A 26,014-nucleotide genomic window follows, 5' to 3' on the forward strand; every position below is an offset into this window, starting at 1 on the left:
AAAAATGTGCAACATTATAGCAAAAACAAAATAGCTTGGAGAGCATGAGGAGACTTACACTAGTAATGAAGACCATGAGGAGAATTTCATTCGAATAAATCAAATAAAGGAGCAAACACCATATTGGGGAATATGGGAATTTCCCTGTAGTTTGGGACACGTGGTCAAATCTTTGGATTAATCATAACTTGAACACTCTTACTCCAAATTGAGCGCTCTATAGCTCACTAGATTCCATTTTCCAAGCGCTTTCCAACAATAGGTCACATGATATGGTTTTGAGAAACTTATAGGCATGTTATCCAGCTCCCACCTTTTTAGTATTCAAAAAATGGGAGTTGGGAAATTCCCAAACTCACGAATATAGTGTTAGCACCTGATGCTGATGATAGTAGTGAGTGAGATACAACTTTTCATTGATCTATAAAATCTAGAAATAGAGAGAGAAACCCACATGGATTTGTGATTTGTTACAAGATGGGATTGATAAAAATTGTATCTCACCATGAGATGTTTAAAATCAAATAGAATGGATCTAGCAATTGTGTTTTTACATACGTTTCATTTCGTTCTCCTTATGCTTCTTTAATTTTATTATACCTAAGGCCATACCTAAAACTAGGCAACCTAACAAGATGGTCACATTATAAAACATTCTGAGTCTTAAATTTCTTTGTGAAATGCTTTCTAGAATTGTCTACATTTCGCTGCTAGTTGTGTTGCTAATTTCACTACTAGTTATGATGCTATGCCAATGCTCAACAATGAAACAACTTCACATTTAGTAGCAAAACTAGCATATGGAAACATGACTAAAAGTGCAATCCCAAGCCACCTGTGTTATTTTGTTACTAAATCTTGTTGATATGCCCCCGATATATTGTAGTGGGTGGAGGGGCCACAATTTGTGTCACCTAGGGGGTGCGTTTGTACCATCACCTAGTGCAACCCCTAGCTCTAGGATAGTGACTAGTAATGTGGCCATGTTGTTTATAGACATGACACTAGTATAGTCTACCAGCAATCTCCATCATTTATCTAAATATTAAGTGTTATATAGCCTTGGAACCATCACATGATCTTCATCACTAATGAGTATCATGACTTATGGTACCCCATCAACACTGGCAATGGGTAGATTCTACAACCGTGGAGGGTATCTCTAGAAGGGCAAGGACTTCCAACACCTACCCGAAGGCTGGCCTTATTGGAAGACAAAAAATTCAAAGAGATCCATCCTCCCCGAGCCCAAGGAACCTTCTGTGAGGAAGTTCGGACAAAAGTTGCAATCTCCCCGAGCCCAAGGAACCTTCTATGAGGAAGTTCAGACAAAAGTTGCAATCCTCTAGCATTGGGTCAAAGTTACAACACTATTAGAAGAACAATGGTTTTCTCGGGCCAAGAGGAAACGGGTTGGTGAGCTTGCCTCTACTAAATAAAAATATGCTAAGAAGCTCCTTCCAAGCAAGTGGGTAGCATCAATAAAGTGTGAGGCAAGCACTATGGGGGGTGCCACGAAGATCAATTCCCTAGCCTAGGGAGGGCAGGAAGGATGAGACCCAAAAATCTTCTCAATGAGTGTGGTCTTGAATTCTTTATCAAGATATGCATCTAAGGTCATAAGCTCATCTTCAAAGAAAATTTTTATTCTCCTTCCCAATGGGGGTGGACTCTGGAGGATGATGGGATCAGGCAAAAGCCATAATGCCAATCAAAGGGCGAGCGATTGATTTAAACATAAAAAAAATGTTTCCATTATGCTGATGTAGGTAAAGAAGTAAGAGAGGCAAGAGGATGGGGCTTATCAGCATAGGAGAGGGGAAAAGAAGGCAGACAAACATCATGCAAGAGGGAAATGCACAAATAAGAGGGGTATGGCAGGCAAAAGGAGTTGCAGATTTTAGGATGTGTTGAGAAACATATTTTCTATAAACATTGGTGGGTGTGCCTTAATCACGAAAAAGTGTAACATGAGCTAGGAATGGAATGGTGGGGCAGAGAGGGGAGAGGGGTCAGTTTGTCTTGGTAGTTTTTCTAACGTCGAGGTGGGAAACAATGTTTTCATTAAGTCTCATTTTAGGTCATGCTTCAATGAGGACTAAGTGTACACGAATTTGATTATATTCAAATTCATGATGTACACGAATTTGATTATATTCAAATTCATGATTGATTACCCACCTGCCCATTCTGTAGTTTTTTCGACGTGGAGGTGTGATACAATGTTTTCATCAAGTCTCATTTTAGGATGTGCTTGAGGAATAAGTGTGATTATATGCGAATTCACCACCTCACTCCCAAGCATCAAGAGCATTATATTTTAAAACAATGACATTTGAATAGTCTAACAAACCAGTCTACATCGATTAAAAAAATGCTCCAGCCTTTTGGAGCATTGACTGGCTTCAAATAACAAGGATGCAGGTTATCATGGGTAGGTAGGCCCATGCTAGCTTTTTTTTTGTTTTACCTTATGGAAGACGTTACGAAGAATGGGGTAAAATTGTCCATTGGGGTTAATCATTAAGCGATCCAAGGATGAAGGTGTATTTTGTAGCTCTTCTTTTCAAAAAAACAAAAAATGGATATAGTGTAGGTATATTTTGATTAGCATTTATAATTTGTGTAAGTATCTACAATAAAAAGTCAATCATTAAGTGATCCAAAGCCAAAGGCTTTTTTTTTAAAATAAAATTTGTTTTCAAAAATTCTAGATTTTTTTTTTTTGTTGTAGCTATATATGTTATTTATTGTTTGTGTTAGTATATAGTTATTGTTTGTAATAAATACAGTACTACATAGCAGGGCAGCAAGAGACCAACTCACACTCACATGAGTTAAGTTGTCATTGGGCATGATTTGGAATGTTGATATTATAGACTCCATCACGGCTCTTCTCAAGCTCATGAGAGTCCTGAAATATTTTTTTAATGTGTTAATACATATATTCGTATTGATGTGTATTATTATGTGTCCATCAAGGATTATTAATATTCGGCTTATATAATACTGAATAAGTCCATAATGCATGTGCTAGGTTCTTTTTTTTTTGGTAAAAACAGCAGAATATATTAAAAAAGGTTGAAGTACAAGGCCCCATGAGGGAGGTCCATGGGGGGACCCTGGGAACTGTTAAAACGCTAGATTGTGAAGATAGCTATAGCACTTAAAACTAGAAATATGGAAACCAGTCTCGCTGATGCGATACTTTAACAGTAACATTTCAAAAGACTAATGTAGTACATGGTAAAACAATTGGAATAGTAGCCCAAGTCCTGACCGAGAGGGTTTAAAGAACCCCTCGAAAGCCTTCCGATGCCTGAATGTGATGAGCAGAGTATTGAAGCCTTCTTTGACATTCGAGATCCAATCCTTGGAACATAAATTCCTTCTTTTTGGAGAGCGAGGAGCTGAGAACCTTTTTCCACTTCCTCCATGGCAGATCCTGCCAGACAGCGAACCACATCCATAGGAACACCAGTTGGTTAGAAGTGAATGATAAGCTTGCGGACACTATTAAGAAAAAGATAAAAATTGTGATTAGTTTTAATTTCATAGAGGGCTTCATTCCTTTGTTTTCAGACATGCCATAGAAGCAACATTCTGACAGACTGCCACGTTAAGGGGTCCAAGTTGTGACATTTCCCTAAAAGTACTTCTTTCCAGCTGAGTGGGGAGCTTCTAATCTTCATAAAGGCCTTGTTCAGAACACTCAAGAACTTCCTAGTGTCTAGGCAAGAGTAAAATAGATGCGGGATAGTTTCTAACTTTGTTTTGCAAAACGGGGACAGAAACCATTCCCATGACCAATCTTCATAGCCTTCTCAAGAGTCCAGATTGCTTTGTGGATGACAAGCCAGGCCAGAATGGCGTGTTTTCTTTCTTGAGCAAAGGCCCATATTAATTTGAAGCAAAAAGCCCATTGATGTTTGTTCGAGGACAAGGACCACCTTTTGTTAAGTTTGAGAACCAGGTTTCCTGCATTATACAAGTTAGGAAGCTTGACAAGATTACTAGAAGACCCCCATAGAAGGGCTTAGAAAATGCCTTGCAATCACATTTAAAACCCGGAGGAATGGAAACCTTAAGAGCATTACATCTTTGCATTATAAGCTCAACTCCACCCCTTGGCAAAATGAACTTATTATTGATTTGATCACTGTTTAACATGCCAGATGAGTCACATAGATCTCCCCACACCTTTACACTAGCTTTGAAACAAGAGAGGCCGATCTGAACTTGATCAATGGCAATCGGCTTCACCAGATGACCAAACCAGACTGAATCAACATAGCATACGCATACTGACCCCTCTTGGTATATGTCTGAAAGGAAAAGAGCTTCTTATAATCCATCTATGACTCCCACATTCTGCAAGCAGCAGAGCTTGCTGCCTATAGGAGAGAGGTATGCCTTTGAGAACAGTGCTTCATTGAGAGAGAACCCCTTCCATGCCCTTTTTTCTTTAAGCCAGAATTTTCCAACATCCCTTTTGAGCAGGTCTGCCCATACACCATTTGATAAGATAGCTCTTTGAACCCATTTAACTGCTAGTTTCTCAGCCAACAAAAAAATGTTGATTATGCCAAGACCCCCCTGTTCTTTATCCAAACAGCATACCTGAAAGGCTACCTTGCTGATCCTCTTTCTGTCAAGTTAACCCCCCCATAGGTAGTTACCCATGATAGAGTTCAGTGATTGAAGTTGGGTCTTGGAGGGCCTCCAACAGGCAAGAAAATAAACAACCGAGGGGATGATGAAGTGATTGAGGACAAAGGCTCAAGAAGCAACCCCCGTGCGTGTTTATATGACTCCATTTCTTGACCTCATTTTTAAGTTTATTCAGCACATAGTCCCATCTCTATTTGACGGAAATGTTAAAACCCATGGGAATGCCAAGCAGCTTGAACACCACCCCTTCAAGGATAGCCTTGCAACCTGCGACGACAGAATAGCTGGAGGAGGCACACCTTCAAAGACTCTGAAACTGGTCTTGGAGTGGTTTATTTGAGATCCAATGGCTAAACAGAAGGTATCAAGGCAAGCCATGAAGTGGGCTGCCGTCTGCACTTCATTAACGAAGAAGAACATTAGTGTCATCGGCAAAGAGTTGAAGACATAAGGGTTCTACTCTGTTTGGAACCGAGATACCCTTGATGTTATTGTTAGCTAATTCCTCATTCACAAGCCACCCCAGGGCATCAGCAACAATAGCAAAGAGCAGGGGGGAAAGAGGACAACCTTGCCTTATAGATTTCGTAAGAGGAAAAGCATCTGTGAGGGACCCATTAACTGCCACCCTTGATGAAGTATTACCCAATAAGGTTTGAGCATACTTTATGAATTTCCTGTTAAGGCCAATATCCTGTAGGGATTGGAAGAGGAAGGACCAATCAATTCTGTCACATAGGCTTTATCAAAGTCAATTTTGAGAAAGATGTAATTATGACGAGTTTTCAGCATGTTCCATACCCTCCCATAGACTAATGATAGCATCAAGGATATATCTTCCCCTAATGAAACCTTTTTGCTCCTTTAGGATCCACTCATCCATATAGGGGTTGATTCTAATAGTAAGGATGTGAGCAAAAACTTTGTAAAGAGAAGAGAGACATGTTATGGGTCTCCAGTTCCCCAATTCTTCTTTATCATCTTTTTTGTGAATAAGCTTTATCACCCCCACATTAGTCTTCTCAACAAGTCCCCCCCCTTCTTCATGGCTTCTTTCCAGATGTTAAGGATGTGAGGGGTAAGCTCGTCTTTAAATGCAAGAAAGAATTCATTTGGGATCCCATCTTCACCTGGAGACTTCCCCTTTTTGAGATGAGAGATAGCATCTTTGACCTCCTTTTCAGAGAAGGGGGAGTCAAGCTTCGAAGCTACTGAGGGGTTGACCACCTTTTTCCTCATGAGAGCAATCTTGGCCCTAGCTGCAGTAATTTCCTGAGAGGGAGGGGGAGCCATGGAGAACAAGTTAAAAAAATGATTCTTGATAACTTGCAAGTTTTCTACATCATCGGCTGCTGCCTGACCATTGGGTATCTTGACCAGAGGAATAAGATCCCTAGCTTTTTTCCTTTTGATGAGGAGAGAGAACATCTTAGGGTGAGGCATGTCTATTTTCCCAGCCCACGCCTCTCTGTACCATAGCATTGTGGCCTTAGCTGCCAACAACTCTTCCAATCTGAGTTGATTCCTAAGCTCAGTCAGAGTGAGGTCCATTAACCCATTTTTGGATTGAAAGATGTCTTGAATCTGGTTCCTGATCTGGACTCTACGATTCCGACGGATCGCAGAAGCTTTAAGTTTATACTCCCTGCAGGTAATATGAACCTTATTGACCACACAAGCCCATCCCTTGGAGGGGAAGAAAATAGACTGAAGGCCTCAGTGATGAAACATTTAATCTTCTGTTGGATACACGGAAGACGGAAGAGGGAAGGGTCGAGATGGGGCCAGCCAGCCCTTCCTTTGGCCTATCCTAAAGAGAGATTACCAATCAAGGGGAGGTGATCTGAGATGGTTAGGGAGGGGTCTATACTACACTTGACTTTTAAGAACATATCAACCAGGCAACCCGAGGCATACAGTCTGTCCAATCTGGCTGCTCTATGGAAGAGACCTTTTTGATGATTAGACCAGGAGAAACCTATTTTAACTAAGAGGTCTGAAAGATCCTTACTTACCTTCAGCAAGTCCCATTTCTCCTTTTCGTGACCACTAATGGTTCTACCCAAAAACCTACTTCTATCCCCCTGAACTTCCACCATGTTAAAGTCACCAACAAGCAAGATAGGACCCACTAACTGCATGATAGATTGCCAGGTTGAAGCTCTCATGCTGGCCAAACAGGGGGCGTAGACCAAAATCAAAGTGAAGTTGAAAGGGTTACCCAACCTAACAGCTATCCAACTGTGATTATCATCAGACCATGCATCCAGGATTGAGTGCTCCCACTTCATGTGGATGCCAATTGCTGACCCTCCTTTCTCTGAGGGATGATTGGTAAAAAACCATAAAGCATTTCGTGAGATTCTTTGAAGGTTCATGTGAAGTTGGGGACCTCCAATTTTGAGTTCTTGCAGATTGAGAAAGTCAAAATCGATAGCCAAATCACTAACCCACCTATTGATGGCCACTGCCCTTTCAGGGTTCGTGAGCCTCTTACAATTATAGGAGAGAAGGTTTATAGGGTTCATTTTTTACTGGTTTTGGAGGGCTTCCCCGCGGACATGGAGTTTCTTAGGGCTTCCTGACTTTTTTCCTTCTTCCTCTTCATTTTGGAACCTAAAAGAAGGGGAGAGAAATCTCCCTCCTCAGGCTGTTTCACTAGTGAGAGGGACATTCTTTTCATCATTGCAGCATCCTCAGCTTCTAGCTGAGCTTTGAATACCTGAGGAGGGAGAGAAATCTCCCTCCTCAGGCTGTTTCACTAGTGAGAGGGACATTCTTTTCATCATTGCAGCATCCTCAGCTTCTAGCTGAGCTTTGAATACCTGATCCATTCGTTGAGATTTATCTATGAAGTCCTCATCTGAGTCCATAGGGGAGTCTAGATCTTGACTGAAAAGTACTCTGTCTTTGTGGGAAACCTTTCCCGGAGAGAGTAGTTCATCTCCTACACCAGGGCTGTATTTGGGGCCTCCTTGGCTTGAAACTGATTGCCTAGACCATCTTGGACCTCTTCCAAGAGGGGGCCAAACCTGTTGGCAGGAATATGCCAATTAGAATTAGGGCTTTTGAACTTTGACACATGTTTTTTCTAGGGCACCAGAAGGCCTCCTCCTTGTCAAGGGTTTTATCACTCATAGCTGGATGGTGGAGATCAGGGCGGTCCCTAATCATATGTCCTTGCTTATTACAGTTATTTAAAACAGGCATTGGGAAGCTTCTTATAGGTTAGCACTTGTTTATCTATGATCTGCCCCTCTCTGTTTTTCAGGGGGACTTTATCTTTTAGGGGTTTAGCAGTGTCAACTTCGATGAGCATCTGTTGAGCCCATTGAGGATTGACAACTAAAGGGCTTTTGACCTAGAACCTTACCAACTGAGCCACCGATCCTTTTGGCCCAGATAGAAAACTTAGCAGGCATGTCTGTAAACTCTACCCATACAGGGATTTTGGTGGGTTTGGGGCCTTTGGGGTCAAAAGTATCAAACCATCTGAAGAAAGAAAGGGGAGTGTTCCTAATTATCCACTGGCCACTGTTGATTACAGAGGTAGCACTTACCGGATCTTTGAAATGAAACATGTAGTAAGCATTTGGTAAATTTTGAACAGATGCCACTCTAATCCCCTTCTGTTCCCAGTTGGTCTTAATCCAGTACTTCAGAGCATCCACCGGGGGTCGAGCCCCATGATAGAGACCTATCAACGAGTGTGTGACAGGTGGGCCTGCCATGCAACCAGTTCGTCTCGTCTCATCACAGATGACGGCTCCCTCATCATCAACATCGAAATCACCAATCCTTTCTTCAAAGGCCGGGTTCTGTGAGAGATTAAGCAAAGGGTTTTCAAGAGACCTGGGGGGAGAGAAGAGTGAACATGACCTAAGATAGAGCGGGCGCCTTTCGGATGACGGACAGCTTCAGCGAAAGTGATCGGATGACCAAGGGGGGCAGGTCCGGGAGGATGAACCTGAGGGGGACCTTCATGTTGTTTCCCCTAGCCGCCTTCCGTTTCACGCAGGCCTCCAGAACCGTTCTGTTGACGAAGTAGAGGAGCAGCAAGATGACCAGCCTTTGATGTGGCATGCAGCACACCATGGGGCCTCGTTGGCGCTTGATGCAGAACCAAGGACGACGGACCAGCACCATCACGGATAGCATGAGGGGCAGGGCTTGAACCATAGAGGACAATGTCTTGGAGAGACATTTCAGAACAGGGCTCCCCCCTCTCGAGGGGAGGGGCTTGAGCGACGAAGGGGTTTAGCAGGCTCAACTGGGCAGGTAGACGAAACAGAGGAGAAGAGATGCTATGCATGCAGAGGGGAAGTTCACATGAGCGACACCTAGGCTAGCAGAGGACCAAACGTGGTGCTCATGCACAAGATCTTGGTCTCCTTTGCCCTGGCTAGGTTCTCATGTATATATATTTTCATAATATGGGTGTGGGTGAAGGGTCGATGAGCGCGTAGATCATCGAGTGGAAAATGATGTATCGATAATTTATTTATTGTAATATATATACTACTATATCACCTTTCATTCTAGCGATGCTGCCCACCACTGGAGGTACTACTACTACACAGGCCATGTAGTGATAATGAAAGATGCCACATGAAAAAAAGTTGGAAAGAATACGGCACCAAAATGTCGTTTTCCATTTCCATTAAATATCTTTATCTAGTTTTTTTTGAGTTTGACATGAAAGATTTAGGTGAGCTAGAGTACAAAGTTGATAAGGTCACATAATGGGATTTGACATGAAATTTGACTATTATAGAGGCAATATGCTTTGGATATGATATCCAAGTATAGAATGACAAGTTATAAGCCATTGAAATAGAACACAAATGGCTTCACATATAGGTGATCTTTTCGAGGACCCTATTACATACAAATGCATTGTAGGAAGTTCAACTATCACCAAGCTATATTTGAGTTATGTTGTTGGGTTAGTGAAACAGTCTATGCAAGCCCCAAAGAAGCCACTCTTGGATGTGATAAAGAGGATAATATGAAGTATATAAAGTCCACATAATTACTATGGGCTTATCAATAAGGCTAGAGTACATATACAAGTGCATAGATATACAATATAGAAGATTTGATAGTATTGTCTCACAGACAAGAGATGTACTAACAATTTTATGTTTTCTTTTAAGAGTGGTGATGCAGTTGGAGAAATAAAAAGCAATCATTGATTACTTCTTACTACTCTAATATTTGCTTTATTAAGTACAAAATTGCTTACTATTTGCTTTATTAAGCACAAAGACTGAGTGCAAGGGTACAACTATGGCAACATGTGAGATAGCTTCATTATAAAAGCTCCTAGCAAATATGACAAATAACCCAATGTATTCTATTAGAACGAGAAACATAGAGATGTATTATCACTTTGTGAAAGAGAAGGTTCTAAGAAGTAATGTGGATTCGGTGTATATCAATAAAAAGGAATAAGAAGTTAACATCATCACAAAGGCATTGAATATAAAGAATCTCTACAAAGACATTAGGTATACAAAATTTCTACATGTTACTTAGAGTGCAAAGTATCGAGGGAAAGTGCAAATCACGTAGTTAACATCTTCACAAAGACATTAGGACACATAGAGGCGCATTATCACTTTGTGAAAGAGAGTTCTAACAAGTGATGTGGATTCAATGTATACCAATACAAAGGAGTAAGTTGTTAACATCTTCACAAACATTCGATATAAAGAATCTCTACAAAGACATTGGATATGGAAAATTTCTACAAGTTACTTGGGGTGCAAGATATTGAGGGGTGCAAATCACATAGCTAACATGTCAAACAAAACAAAACAAAGACATTAGGTCTCTACAAGTTATTTGGAGTGCAAAGTTTAGCTCGAGAGAGAGTGTAGATATGGATGACTCGCTAAAATGATAGCTCCGCCCACGAGCATGATTAGTGAGATTGTTAAGTGATATTCCGCCAATAATTTAAAGATTATATGATAACCATTTTGGTTCTCATTATAATATAGTTATAATGCAAGCTCATCTAGTCACATTTATACTAAGAACAACTTTTATATGTTATAATAGAAAGGTACTTTTGCCTTATAGTGTGCAAAGTCACTTATCTTCTCATCTTTACGTTATATGGTTGTAAAAAAAAAAGAAGAATTAAAAAAATTTTCAACCGTCCCATCTCGTGTGCTTGCCTACTGGTGTGTCCTAAACGTGCACAAAACTAAAAATATAGTGATATTAATGAGACTTCTAAAAAGACATCCCCTCTCATGAATAAGCTCGATGGCTGATAACAGTTGCGGCACGACCTCGGTGCTTTACAATTAGTGAAAGTCAAAACAATTTTGAATGCTAGTTGCGATAATTTATGATTTCATGCCCAACTTGCTGCACGAATAAATTTCCATGTGTCCCCAGAGAGACAGAGATTTATAGAGAAGATTACCCAATTTTTATTGTAAATTGCTTTTGATTTTTTTTAAAAAGGCAGGAAATTAAGAGAAGTTTAATAGTAGAAAGTGTACATAATACGCTATGATCAAGACAAAAAAACTCCATTTAATATGTAAAGTCCTCCTTCTAGTGCTACATCTTACTCAAATGCAGAACACAACATGGACCGTACTAGTGTGTATCAAGCAAAGGATTATATCCGACCCACAGAAGTAGCTATGGAGCAAACCTAAAGGCGAGGAACTTAGGAATTCGGGGGTGATTCTCTATATGGACACAATGCATGCAGGCACACAGAAATGTACATAAATTATTGTATGAACAACGTCGCCCTATGCGGTAGTAAGGGTGTCGGCGATATCGATGACGAATCGATACTTGACATCACTCTTCCGGAGTCTTTCCATGGCAGTGTTTACATAATCGATGGGTATGTTCTCAATCGTGCTTGTGATGTTGTGCGCACCACAAAAGTCCAACATTTCCTGGGTTTCTTCTGTGCCACCAATCAAGCTTCCTCCAACAAGGCGGCGTCCTGCGCGCGCGCGCGCGCACACACACGAAAACGACGATGCTAGTAAGTGCACTTCACTGGCTGATTAGTCGTGTACCATTATCAAAGGTTTCACGATGGGCTTACCGAAAATAACAGCACCAGGATGGAGTTGATAAGGTGCCTCCGGTATCCCCACTAACACCATCTTTCCGTTCACAGTCAACAGACCCAAAAGAGGCTCCAACGCATGCACCGCAGAAACTGTGTCAATTATGTAGTCCAACGACTTAAATGCTGCCTGCAATCAAAAGCAATGCCAACCAATTAGCATGAGATTACAGCCCTAATTCTAAACCTAAGACTCACCTCATATTGAGACAATCGACCACTAAAAGTAAGAGGCTTCATTAGAGCTGTGTCTTGTTTCATTATACCTTCATTTGACCTTCGTCCTTGCTGACTATGAAGTCATCAGCGCCTAGTATCGCCTTTGCCTCCTTTTCTTTGTGAGGTGATGTGCTTATCACAGTCACGTGTAAGCCAAAGGCCTTGCCGAACTTCACCGCCATGTGGCCAAGACCTCCGAGCCCAACAACACCAAGCTTCTTGCCGCGCTCTGTCATGCCAAAGTACTTCATGGGGCTGAAGACGGTAATGCCGGCACATAGTAAAGGGGCTGCCGCGTCAAGGGGCAAATTAGGGGGGATGCGGAATGCAAACCTGAGCACGAGATTAAAGATATACATCAAGATTTCTTGGAAAACACAAAACAAGGCTATTATCAAAAAGCATGTACTATATGTCTACCATATATCAAAAAGCATGTACTATATTATAGCTCTACCATCACGAGAACCACATCAAAAAGCATGGACCATAGATCTACCATCGTGAGAGAATCAAAAAGTATGTAATATAGATCACGATAAAGCCATTTTAGCCTTCAAATGAAAGCTATCACTAAAAAGAAACTTGCAAATAAAAGCCATAAAAGTAAATTTTCTTAATAGTGGCTTCAAATAAAGGCAAAGATATCACCTAAACCATCAATTTTGAAGTCCAAGGTAGGGTTGCCCCCTTTAGATCTACCATCACGAGAACGGAAAACGAGGGAAACATGACATCACTCTGTTATTAACATAAATTACAACCATATCCCAAAGAGCCATCGTATCATGAAGCTAAACCCACATTACAGGAAGGGCCTTGGAAAGTTTGTGGTGGTGCAATCCTACGCGTGCACTCACACTTACAGCCCGCTTCCGTCCTAACAAATTATTTGTTTTCAGCTAGTTTGTATAAGTCTTAAGAGTGTGTGGGTGGATCAATGGAGTTTGCAGGACTAGAATTTGTAACCATGGGCTCCATTCAAACTATCTTACGATCATCACTAGTCATGACAACCAAAAAATGAATAAGATTGTCCTTCATTAAATATCGTAGCATGTCGTGAGTGTGTTTGGGGACTAAAGAGACATGATAATTAGGCAAAGTTGTCATTGCTTTATCATATGTTCACAGAGTCAAGGTTAAGGGTGCACTTTAAAATAAACACCTTCTCAATCCCTAGGAAATAAACACCTTCTCAATCCCTTCCTCTACAAGAGTGTTAGGGAATCTACTTTTGCTGAAATCCTTCTCACCATGGATTGAAGCGGAGCTAACTGAATTGAAGAAATTATTTGCTTACTTCTCGTTAACCACCATGAGGGTGGAGTAGCCTCCATGCGTGGGGTTGCCCTCGTAGTCGATGCTGTTGTAGGTGAACACAACTTTTGGGCAATACTGCTCTTGGAGCTTCGAGCAAGCGTCGCACGTGGCACACGACTCCACCAAGCACCCCACTCCCACGTGATCGCCCACCTTGAACCCTTTCACCTTCGAGCCAACCCCCGTCACAATTCCGACCATCTCGTGCCTGCACGTGCCAGAATCCATGCAAGTATTTAAGCGAAAATCTGCCCCAACCATAGTCGTCACAGGCAGCAAAGGGGTTACATAGTAACTAATTACTGACCTCGTGCATCAAATAATCGCTACACGCAAAAACAATTACCGGAGGAGGAATATATGCAAAAGCTACTAACAACGATTACAACGCAACTACATAGTTTTAAAAAAAGCATGTTGGTAGTCATTGCTTTTTGTAGCGTACACAACCGGGAACCAGTGACTTACCCGGGAACCATAGGATAGAGTGAGCTCTTCCACTCGTTGAAAACTTGATGCAAATCAGAGTGACAAATCCCGCAGTGGGTGATCTTGAAGGTGACATCCTCTTCTCCGGTAGCTCTGAAACGACAGAGAGAAGCATCAAAGATCAGATAATAGTCAGTAGCTGGGCCATAATCCTCATAACATGTGTAAACTAGTTCTGGCAAACCAGATCTACGAGAACCTGCGTGTGAACTCGAAAGGAGCGAGGTGGCCAGACTCGTTGTGGACAGCATAACCGATCACCTTCTGTGCCATAGTAAGCAAGCGAGAGAAGGGTAGCTTGGACTGATTGAAACACGAACGATCACCGTGATATAGGAAACATATAAGTCGGTCGAGAAGTAAAGGCGAAAGACAACACGCGCAAAGCGTGGTCCTTAAAAAAGAGTGTCACGTAAGCACTTTTTCGCGCTCTTTAGGATGCCGTGCATGTAGTGTAAAGTACGGTGACCTTATTTTAGATTTAAAATCCTCATCAATTGCCGTTTTCCATGCTTTCTCTAGAGATTTCCCTTTTTTTCTAGACCCCGAAATCAAATTTTATTTGAAACTCTTTCTATGTGAACGGTATATTACTTCTTTTTCCCAAAAATTAGCCTTTCTTTTGGAGGATAACTAAGCTAGAGGACTATTCGAATTCTAGTCGTGCAAATATACGCCACCTTTCCGTTATACGAGACGTGCAAATATATGCCACTTCTTTGATGTGTCATCTATATCCATGGTTGTATCAATACTACTATTTTTTTTCATGAGGTCTTATTCTATTCCTAATCACACAGAGGAATTTCAACCGGCTACACACACCCCCAATACTAACCTCACGCGCATCCAAGTACCACAAGGGGATACCCCCCTTCCAAATATTGGCCACTTTGTAGGCAGTGAGCCACGGGACGAACCCCGCAAGTTATTCCTTCGGCCAACTGGAGTGAACACCCTACACAGCTTTGGTAGAACTAAGTGTCGTAAGTTGAGTCACGATCATGGCAACCATTGTCCCTAATCCCAGGCGTAAGCTTGGGGGGTGCACTTTTAAAAAATCATATGTATCACGTGCATTCAAGGGGCATTTAAAAAACCCCTTAACCAAAATTTTTCTCCCAATAAAACGATCCCTCTTTACTTATGAACTAATGGATTTTCTTTTTAAGTTGAATTAAAATATCCCCCCTGTTATTGTAATCCTGTTAAAATTTTACCAAATTTTGAATTAAAATACCCCTCCTTTTGATCGCACGTGGTACACTAAAATTTTTGAATTAAAATACCCCTCTTTTTGATCGCACGTGGTACACTAAAATTTTTTGAGGTAAACCCCGCGAGGGCATAAGTGGTCTAAAGTCTTATCGACTACTGCCGTGGGGGCATCTATGATACTATTGAGACACATAGGTGGCATGCCTCTAACTATCTGATAAGTAGCAATATTGTAAAGTATTAAGAGCTGGGTAGACGATTTTGGGGGTAAATGGCAATCTAGTGAGTTTGGAGCCAATTTTGAGCCAAGGAGAACGAGTTCTCTCCCCTCCCCCCCTCCCCCGCCCCCTCCAAGTTATGGGCCAAAGTAACTGCCTTGATATCTTTTGGTCCCAAAACCCTTAAGAAATCATTGATATATTTCTCAAAAAAGTTTTACCATGAATCAAAACCATGATTCTATAAAAATTATAAGTCATATAATGGATGTTATTATGGTTTATACTGTGGAGTTGCGGGATGATTTACTATGGACTTTATCATGAAAAATCTCCGTACTTTGGGAATTCCAAATGGTGGCACTTTTAAATCTACTTGTTAGAGTATCGTAAACACACGAACTCCAAATTTATTAGGGGTTGTATATTTAAAGCCTACATGTCAAGATCTTTCCCATAATACGTGTTCACCGATTGAGAAGACACTTGAGCCTTGCAAGATAGAGAGAAGGAGAGGAGAGTGCGAGTCTTACCGGCTTGCACCTCAAGTCACTCTTGGTAGAGTAACTCTTGCACCTCAAGTCACTCTTGGTAGAGTAACTCACTTATGGAGCGTTAGGGTCCTCAACCTTGCCTCTTGTCACCACCAAGGAGCTTTGCAAATGGGTGGGGAGCAAAGAGAGAGAGCTATGGAAAGCCTAGCCTCTACTTCGATGCCACAGTGAGAGTGAAGGCATGAGAGGGTAGGAAAGAGGGGGAAGAGAACATACATGAACACCATCACTCACCCATATAATCCCTAAGCATGCACACAACAAAGAAGAAGAGAAAGCATATAAGAAACTTCAATCATAAGATTAAGAAGAGTGAAATTTTGGACCCTTGCTGATGTCGAAGGCCAATTGGGAAATTCCACCAAAAGGACAATGATGAGCCTGGAAAAGTGAATGGTGATGACCATATGAGGGTCCGACACTGCATCATTATCCAGATAAACTGTCTCATGATACAAAAGCATCCATTTTGCATGTAGGACTAGGGGTGGTCATGTTGGGGAGGTATCCATGTGAGAAGTTAAACTATAGCTTCGGGTTCTTCTCCATATCCTGATCAAAGAGGTGCCAAACCTATTTGTGTTTGATCATGAAAGAAACAAGGCTGATCCTGAGAAACCTTGGAGCATCGCAATACTATTTCCAATAGTTTGTAAGATCATTGGCCACACAAGTTGCTCCCCCATGAGGTCGTATGTTATTAGAGCTGCCCTAGCCGCTTGCGATGACATTTGGACCACTGCTGGAACTTCTACTCTAAATAAAGCTTGATAAGGCATATATCAAGGCGATCCATGATCATATTAGTCTATGAAGTAGGTCTGAGCATTGCCCGCGCGCTAGTCGAGTATTACGAGGACTTTGTCAATATCAATCCTGTGGAGAGGACCACATGCGCCAATTGAATGGGCGGTCAAGGGGTCTCTCTCTGATAGGGCATTAAGGGATCTTGCCTTCTTCCAAGACCTATGATTGGAGAAAGGAGTGATCAACGGCTTGCAAGGTTAAGGCGGCCTTGGGGAGTCCATTGTGGACATCCTTGAGAAAGATCGGTGGTGGGGGTGGCTTGGGAGATGAGAATGGTGATAGCAATACTGGAGATGTAAGTGGGAAAATCCAGGAAGGAGTGGCAGGTGGTAAGGTGAACGTGAGGAAAGGGGGAGATGATGATTAAAATGCCTGAGATCAGATGGTAGGGGAGAGTATTTCTCCAATGAGTTCAGCGATTTCTTGAGAAAGCAGGGAATCAAGAGACAATTTACATGCAGGTACACTCTGCTGTATTAGTTGTTTATAAGATGCACAAATGCCTAAGGAGGCTTGGGATTCCTTGGTGAAGTTTTATAACACAAACACCCAAGCTCGGAAGATACAACTAAAGTAGGAGTTGCATAATGTGACTATAGGAAGGCTAAGTATAAATGATTACTCAATGAAGGTTAAAGGGCTTGCAAATGCCCTTTCTATTGGATCATCACCAGTAAATAAATTGATGATATGACCTTGAGGTCTTGGCAAAGAGTATAGCCAGTTTTAAACCTCCATTTGCATTCAAGAGAACTTTCTTCAATTTTAAGGAATTGATTGCTTTTCTTATCTGTGAGACGAGACGAGTATTGGGAGAGGTTCATTCTCTGGAAATTCAAATGAGTAGGACTTCTACTCAGATATAGGTAGAGGTAGAGGAACATCATCATTTAGAGGTTAAGGTGGAGACCGTTTTGGAAACAAAAATCATGGGTAGCAACAACAATAAGATTCGAATGTATAAAACAAGTGGAAGAGGTCACTCTAGAGGCAGGGAAAGCCATAGGGGCCAAGGTGGTTGGCAAAGAAATCATAATGCAAATAAGATAGTGTTATTAATGCGGTAAGCCAGGGCACATGGCAAAGGACTGCTAGAAAAAACAGAATGATATTTAAAGTGGAGAGTTTTTATTATGCCACCTCAATAAGGTTAACTCCCTAAAGCCTACATGGCATGCCAAATTACATATATACATGTCATTGCCATGTAATGAAGAATGTTCATGTCATCTTGCCACCTTTATGTATATGGCATGCCACATCATATACATGTATGGCATTGCCACCTCACCTTTGAGCATGAGGAATGCCCATGTGGAGGTTCCATGTCAACAAATATTTACCACATGGCAAAGCACCCTCCAGCTAACCATCATTTTCTTGGTTTTTTTATTAAAAAAATCTAATAATCATTATTAAATTTAATAGAAATTTTCAAAATAAAAATATGTAAAATTTAGTCATTAAATAAATATTATTTAGTAAATAAACCAATATTATCTAAATAATAATAATAATTTATTAATTTATTAATTTATTAATTAGATAATTCAATATTTATTATCAAATAAATATATACTATTTTTTTTAAAAAATAAGTATTATTTATTAAATATATAAATATTATTTATTTAAAATAAATAATTACTTTATAAATTTTAAAAATTATTATTATTTTATTTATTTATAATAAATAATTAATTTATTAATTTTAAAAATTATCTAATATTTAAAAAGATGAGATAAATATAATTCCAACTAATGAAATGCTTATTGGCTTAGTATATATAGCCTAATTTTTTGAGTACCCCTATTCTTGGAGCTTTACCAATTTTGGAGCTGGCTCCCTTCCAAGTATATGTTAATCTTTTTTTAGTATTAATTTAATTATCTTCAAATTTAAGCTTAATCTCTTTGTGCCTATCTCTTAGCGTGGGTTCACAAAAATTGTAGAAGTAGAGAAAGTAATAGGCAAGAGGATCCCCCCATCTATCTTATTCATAGGAGCAAGCATAAGTACACATGGAGGACTAGAGGAGAAGATCTTGTGAGTGCAAAAAAAGGGCTTGAGCATTGCAACACACATGGTGGGTGCAATTGATGAGGTATCACCTCCTCCCCCCACCCATTCTCCATCTCTTTACTATGAACCCACTCCACCTCCTTCTTCTCTTCATTCTTCCACAATTCTTTCTCCACACTATGTTGAGCCCTTTGCCACTCTTTTCTTGCATGCTGCCCATGTAATTTCCACTCCACACTCAAGCATCTGCCCATGAGGTGGACACTCCTATCTTCAGCGCCTCTCCACCTTTTAGCATGCCCTCCGAGTTTAGAACTTCTCTCTTGGTTGTTGCCCATGAGCTAGCCAATCCTGTCTTCAGCGCCTCTCCACCTTTTTGCATGGCCTCCGAGTTTAGAACTTCTCTCTTGGTTGTTGCCCATGAGCTAGCCACTCCTGTCTTCAATGCCTCTCCACCTTTTTGCATGCCCTCCGAGTTTGGCACTTCTCTCTTGGTTGTTTCCCATGAGCTAGCCACTCCTTATTGGGCGACTCTCCATCTTCAAGTGCACTCTTCGAGTTTGTCACTCCTTTCTTGGGTGCCTCCCATTAGCTTTCCACTCTCTATTAGCATGTTCGACACATCTATTTGTCTTTCTTCCTCTAGTTGTTCCAGAATGAACAGCCAATCAACCAACATGTTACCCTCTAGTATCTCAGTCACTAGCACCCTTAAGCTTGGTATCATGAATTTCTAGGGCATTATCGCCTCAACCCCATATGCCATCTTAAATGATGTGCAACCAATTGCAACTTTGTAAGAGGTTTGATAAGCTCATAAAGATGTTGTGAGTTTGAATTCCCAATCATTGTGTCGAGCTTCAACAATTTTTGTTAACATGGAAATGAGGACTTTCTTGGTACTTTTAGCTTGACCATTTGCTTGCAGGTAGTAAGGCATGGACTTGCGGTGTGAGATTATAAACGTTGTGGTAAGATGTTAGACTACATCATTTATAAAGTGTTTCCCTTGGTCACTCACTAGCTCAAAAGGACAACCAAAGTGGCTAATGATGTTCTCATAGAGAAACTTAGCAGACACCATGGCATTCGACTTTTGTGAAGGTCTTGCTTCAGCCCATTTAGTCACATAAGCTGTGGCAAAAATGATGAAGCATGCTTGTGTGCCACGTGCAACAGGACTAATAGGGATAATGAAATCTAAGCCCCATTTTTCAAAAGGTTGGTTGACTCTCACAGGATGTAGTGGCATCATGTCCTTCTTTTATGGCTTTACATAATGTTGACACTTATCACATCCTTTGACAAATAGTGCACAATCTTTGAATAACATGGACCACCAATAACTTGATTGGAGTATTTTTCTTATTCTTAACATTGCCTACGAAGTGTCCACCAACTACCCCTTGTGTTAAAAATACAAGTGAATAGGGTGTGTGCGGGAACAAGCCCTTGGTTAGAGGCTATAAAAGAGAATGAGTAAATGTGAAAGAACCTATGAAAAGGTGAGAAGAATCTACTGGGAGAGAATAAAGGGTAACATGAGAAGATTTAGGGAGTGTGGAGATATTCTGGGAAGCGTGGAGATATTTTGGGAAAAGTGAAGAGGTGGAGAGAATCATGGAAAAGAGGTGGAGTGAATCAAGGAGAAATCAGTGGGATTAGATTCTTGATGTAAACTCTATAAATTGAGGCATTGCCCTAATGAGAATTTGCTGGTTTTTGAGTATCCATGCTTACATTAATCTATTTGTTAATTACCCACTAATTACATCTTAATTATTTGCTAATCACTTTGTTAATGATGTTGATTCTAGTGTTTGATCCACCATAGCTCATCACATTCCTCTAATTTCAACATGGTATAAGAGCCATGCCTAGAATCCATCAGGTTTAAGAACCCATTATCAAATTAATTAAGATTAGTAAATAATTAGAAATTAATCAAAATTTTAGTTAGTTTTCAACTAGCCTCTGTACCCCCACCCAATGGAGGAGCTTCCTCTCTTTACACACTCATAATTAGCCCAAACCCTTCTAGCCATAGGTAGTCAACATCCTTGAGCTCCAGCCAAGCCAATCAAATCGTCAAACCGTTGGCGCATTCAGGAGCAATTCACGTTTTTTCCAGCGTAGGTTTTTCTGATGAAATTGCAGATCTTGTCCTCATCCAATCAAATTGGTCTAATTCCTCATAGCTCCAGGGGTTTTCAAGCATGCTCTACAAGCTGGTGAAGACAGAATTCAATTTCATCAAGTCTACAGTGAGATCCAAGCTCTTCATCAAATCTGTAGGTGACATTGGTAAAACAGAGATTAAGCATTCAATATTTGGTCAAAACGGGAGTAATGCATTCATTGAAGGGTGCCTCACAAAGACCAAAAAGAAAGAAGAGGAACAATTATATGGCCTCAAGACACATGATTGGGACAAGATATTGTAGGTATATAAATATTTGCTTATTCATTTTCTCTTTGTAGTACATAATTTGTAAGCTTATATATACTAACTTCCATTTTTTTCTATGCATAGTTTATGCTTTCAATTACTATAGTGGGTTGTGGAGACAAGAACGTGACAGAGGCTATTTACAAAATGGGAATCTTGGTGAGGTATAAATCTTCTCTTTAATTCACTAAGTTATATTGCTTATTTGGCATTCTCATGCACTTACAAGTTATGTATTGGTAAATAGTACACATAACTGCTATATATGTAGATACATATCCTTAAAGAAGATAGATCCTACATCCATTGAGATGGTTCCTCTCAATGCTATTGAGGTAGTGTGTATGATCGAGGACAACTTTTCTAGAATAATTCTCACTAGCCAATTGCATCTAGTGGTGCATTTGGTTGATGAAGTGGAGTTGTGTGGTGTTGTTCATGTTCGATGAATGTTTTTCTTTGAAAGGTTCATGAAAACCTTAAAGGACTTTGTGAGTCAAAGAGAAAGGCCTGAAGCAAGCATGGCAAAGAGATGGTTGATGCAAGAGTCTCTTGTTTATATCTCAAAACATCTATCTCACTTCCATGGCACGGTTGTGGAGCAATAAGGAGGATGACCTCCTAATCACTAATGTGCCTCAGGGAAAAGCAAGGCAACAAAGACTGGATGAACATTACACCACAAGGTGAATATATTCTGTATTCTAAATAGTCCCATCATGGAGAAGTGGATTGGGAGATACAAGGATGAAATCAATAGATGAAAGAATGAGAGAAGAGCTTTCAAAAGAGCAAATAGATACTTGCCATTCCTGCCTAGCTTGGAATCTCTATGCATAGCCTATTGTATAGGGCTTATGCATAAGCCCTATGCAATAGGTTTATGCATAGCCTTATGCAATACGGCTTATGCATAAGCCCTAAGTAATAGGTTTATGCATAGGGCTTATGCATAAGCCCTATGAAATAGGTTTATGCATACTCTTATGCATATGGCTTATGCATAAGAGTATGCATAAACCTATTTCATAGGGTTTATGCATACTCTTATGCATAGGGCTTATGCATAAGCCCTATGAAATAAGTTTATGCATACTCTTATGCATACGGCTTATGCATAAACCCTATGTAATAGGTTTATGCATAGCCTTATGTATAGGGCTTATGCATAATATGTTAATATGAACTAATTTTATGATTTTTTATTATAATGTTTTGTAGGTCTATTCAAGCGAACAAGCACCAAGGGTTTAGGCCACGGGTGACTTATACGGATTCAGCTACAAGAGGTAAGCCGTCTTTTTCCATTCTTTGCTTTTGCTTATTCTCTTTGTGTTTTTGCATTGTGCTTATGCATAGGTTATGCATAGTGCTTATGCATAGCCTATGCATAGTGCTTAAACTAACGAACTAATGTTCTGATTTATTATGATAATTTTTTGTAAGTCTATTTAGCGACAACCACCAAGGGTTATGGCCACATAGCGGTTCATACAGATTTGGCTAGAAAAGGTAAGCCCTCTTTTTCCATTTTCTTTGTGTTTTTTCACCCTTGGGTACTAGGGATTGTTAAAATTACAGCAATGTGATGAGCTATGGTGGATCAAATGTTAGAATCAACATCATTAACAAAGAGATTAGATGAAAATTAAGATGTGAGCAATTAATTGATAGCTTAATGTAGGCATGGATAATAAAAAACCAACAAATTATCATTAGGCTAATGCCTCAATTTATAAGGTTTACATCCAAGCATCTAATCCCACTGATTTACATCTGAGCATCTAATCCCACTGATTTACATCTGAGCATCTAATCCCACTGATTTACATCTGAGCATCTAATCCCACTGATTTACATCCAAGCATCTAATCCCACTGATTTCTCCTTGATTCACTCCACCTCTTTTGCTTTATTCTCTCCACCTCTCCCAGAATATCTCCACACCTCCTAAATCTCCTCATGCTACCCTTTATTCTCTCCCAGTAGATACTTCTCACCTTTACACAGGTTCTCTTACATTTACAGATTCTCTTTTATAGCCTCTAGCCAAGGGCTTGTTCCCGCACACACCCTATTCACTTGTATATTTCAACACCTCCCCTTAAGTGAATACTCCTAGCACTCCTGGACCCTATACCAAGTTTCCCTCTTACTTGATAGTCCGCGACCAGTGCCTCAAGTCCCTAAACTCATAGTTCTTGACACTCTCTCTCTATGTGTCCAAGGCTACTACAAGTGCCCGTGACCTTGACTAAAGTGCTCACACGTACATCTACCACATGGCCTACATCATTGGTGGCTGAGAGGTGGTTTTACTCTGTTGGGGTAGGTTACATTGGGTTGTGGGGTTTCTCTCTCTCTCTCTCTCTCTCTCTCTCTCTCTCTCTCTCTCTCTCTCTGAGATTTTCACATGGTTCCTCACTCTTTGGAACCTCACATCTTCTCTTGTCTTCAGTCTTCTCTTGTCTTCAGTCTTCTTGTCGTGGCAGCTTCTCTTCATGCATCCATGTCTTTCTCTTCTTTCAGTCTTCTTGTTGTGGCACCTTCTCTTCATGCGTCCATGTCTTTCTTTAATGCTTCCTCTAGCTTTTCTTCTTGGTGTGGACCTTCCTCTTGGAAAGAGATGTTCTTCTTCTTTCATCTGGGACCATGAATCGTCAGTTCTTGCTTCATGTGTGAGTAACATGTTTTAATGTTTTGTTGATAGTTCTTTTGGGCTTTTGATGTTTATCTTGTGTCATTATGCAATGCAAACCCAAATCTATGTGGGAGCTCTTGCCTCTTGCCATATTCTGGAGGACAAGGGTAGTGTCTGATCCCATTTTTACACTGATGTAATGTGCCCAATACATAATGCATATAGCATTCATTCTTATGCACATTCCCAAATGAAACTCTAGCTATGAATAATATTCAATTTGAGTGTGATTTGTAGGCATTAACCAAGGGGTAAATGCAAAATGATGATTACCACAAATTTATCAGCATAATTTTACTAGAAATTACATTAAATCAAGGGTAACCAATTTGTACGGAATGGTTGGAGTATCAAACCATCTCCGAATTGCAATCTAAAGTTATAGGGATCTGTATCATACCAATGGTTAATTTGAACCCTCAATTGTACCAAAATATAGTGATTAGCATTGATTAATCACTGATTAGCAAATTAATCCTTTATTTTATGTGCAAAAAACAGAGTATGCGGGGAGCCCAGATCTGAGGCCTTAGAGTTCAAATGAGCTCAAATGCTTTCAAAGCCATCAATAGCAATTAGTCTAGTAGAGGATTAAGCCAAGAAACACAAGATTTGACCAAACATTGAATGCTTAATCTCTGTTTTACCAAAGTCACCTATAGATTTGATGAAGAGCTTGGATCTCACTGTAGACTTGATCAAATCAAATTTTGTCTTCACCAGCTTGTAGAGCACCCTTGAAAACCCCTAGGGCTAAGAGGAATTAGACCCATTGCATCATGTGATGAAGGAGATATTTCAATTTCTCCTCAGAAAAGCGATGCTTGAAAATTTGTAAAAATCTGGAGCTGTCGTCGTAGGCAGTTTGGCCGTTGATTTGATGGGCTGGAGCACAACTCAGTTAGCTATGTATGGTTAAAGTGGTTTGAGCTAATGTTGCTCTTGGAGGGAGATCAAGCCCCTCCACTGGCTGGGGGTATAGTGAGCTACTTGAAAATAACTAAAAAAGTGATTATTTCTTAATCATCTACTAATCCTAATTAGTTAGATAATGGGCTCATAAACTTGATGGATTCTAGGCTAGGCTCTGATACCATGTTAGATAATGGGCTCATAAACTTGATGGATTCTAGGCTAGGCTCTGATACCATGTTAAAATTATAGCAATGTGATGAGCTATGGTGGATCGAATGCTAGAATCAACATCATTAACAAAGAGATTAGATGATAATTAAGATGTGATTAGTGAGCAATTAACTGATAGCTTAATATAAGCATGGATAATCAAAAACCAGCAAATTCTCATTAGGCCAATGCCTCAATTTATAGAGTTTACATCCAAGCATCTAATCCCACTGATTTCTCCTTGATTCACTCCACCTCTTTTGCTTTATTCTCTCCACCTCTCCTAGAATATCTCCACACCTCCTAAATCTCCTCATGCTACCCTTTATTCTCTCTCCCAGTAGATACTTCTCACCTTTTCATAGGTTCTCTCACATTTACAGATTCTCTTTTACAGCCTCTAGCCAAGGGGCTTGTTCCTGCACACACCCTATTCACTTGTATATTTCAACAGGGATTAGGTTTAGGTCAAGAGCCTATGGTCCCTATGCATAGGTTATGCGTACGCTATGCATAGCTATGAATAGGCTATGCATATGGCTTAAGCATATGCACAAGCTATGCATACGCTATGCATAGGCTATGCATAAGCTATGCATAGGCTATGAATAAGGCTTTATGCATAAGCTATGCATAGGGTGTGTATAAGCTATGCATAGGCTATGCTTAAGCTATGCATAGCTATGAATAGGCTATGCATAGGGCTTATGCATAAGCTATGCATAGGGTATACATAGGCTATGCATAGGCTATGAATAAGGGTATGCATAGGCTATAAATAAGGCTATGCATACGGGTATGCATAGGATATGAAAAGGCTATTCATAGGGTATGCATAGCCTTTTGCATAGAGATATTGGGCATTGTTCTACGCCATCGCGAATATTGCTTATGTCAAATTAGGAGTGGTTATCCACCATGAGTAGGTGGCTTTGGTTGGCTTGACATTGTTAAGGTAAGCTCTCTTATTCATTTAACCTCATGTTTATTGCACCCTTGGGTGCCGGGTTTAGGATTTAGACTTATGCATAGAGATATGAGGCATTGTTATATGCCATCTAGAATGTTGTTTATGTCATGTTAGGAGTGGTTAGCTGTGGTTGCCT

The 26,014-nt window shown here is 40.3% G+C and overlaps 1 protein-coding gene across 1 annotated transcript; it reads right to left on the reverse strand.

Moving 5' to 3' along the window:
- Positions 1-11,205: 11,205 nt before the first annotated feature.
- Positions 11,206-14,175, reverse strand: LOC147622846 (putative mannitol dehydrogenase). The gene is made up of 6 exons (XM_086822491.1): positions 14,013-14,175; positions 13,793-13,906; positions 13,305-13,532; positions 12,049-12,334; positions 11,759-11,912; positions 11,206-11,653 (listed from the first exon to the last, which is right to left on the reverse strand). The coding sequence occupies exons 1-6, from the start codon at positions 14,084-14,086 to the stop codon at positions 11,451-11,453; spliced, it is 1,059 nt and encodes a 352-aa protein (XP_086678617.1). The 5' UTR covers positions 14,087-14,175; the 3' UTR covers positions 11,206-11,450.
- Between the last annotated feature and the right edge of the window lie 11,839 nt (positions 14,176-26,014).

The sequence above is a fragment of the Cibotium barometz genome, chromosome 28 (assembly GCF_041138505.1).
Source record: "Cibotium barometz isolate CiBa-2024 chromosome 28, ASM4113850v1, whole genome shotgun sequence".
In the NCBI taxonomy this organism is placed as follows: Eukaryota; Viridiplantae; Streptophyta; class Polypodiopsida; order Cyatheales; family Cibotiaceae; genus Cibotium; species Cibotium barometz.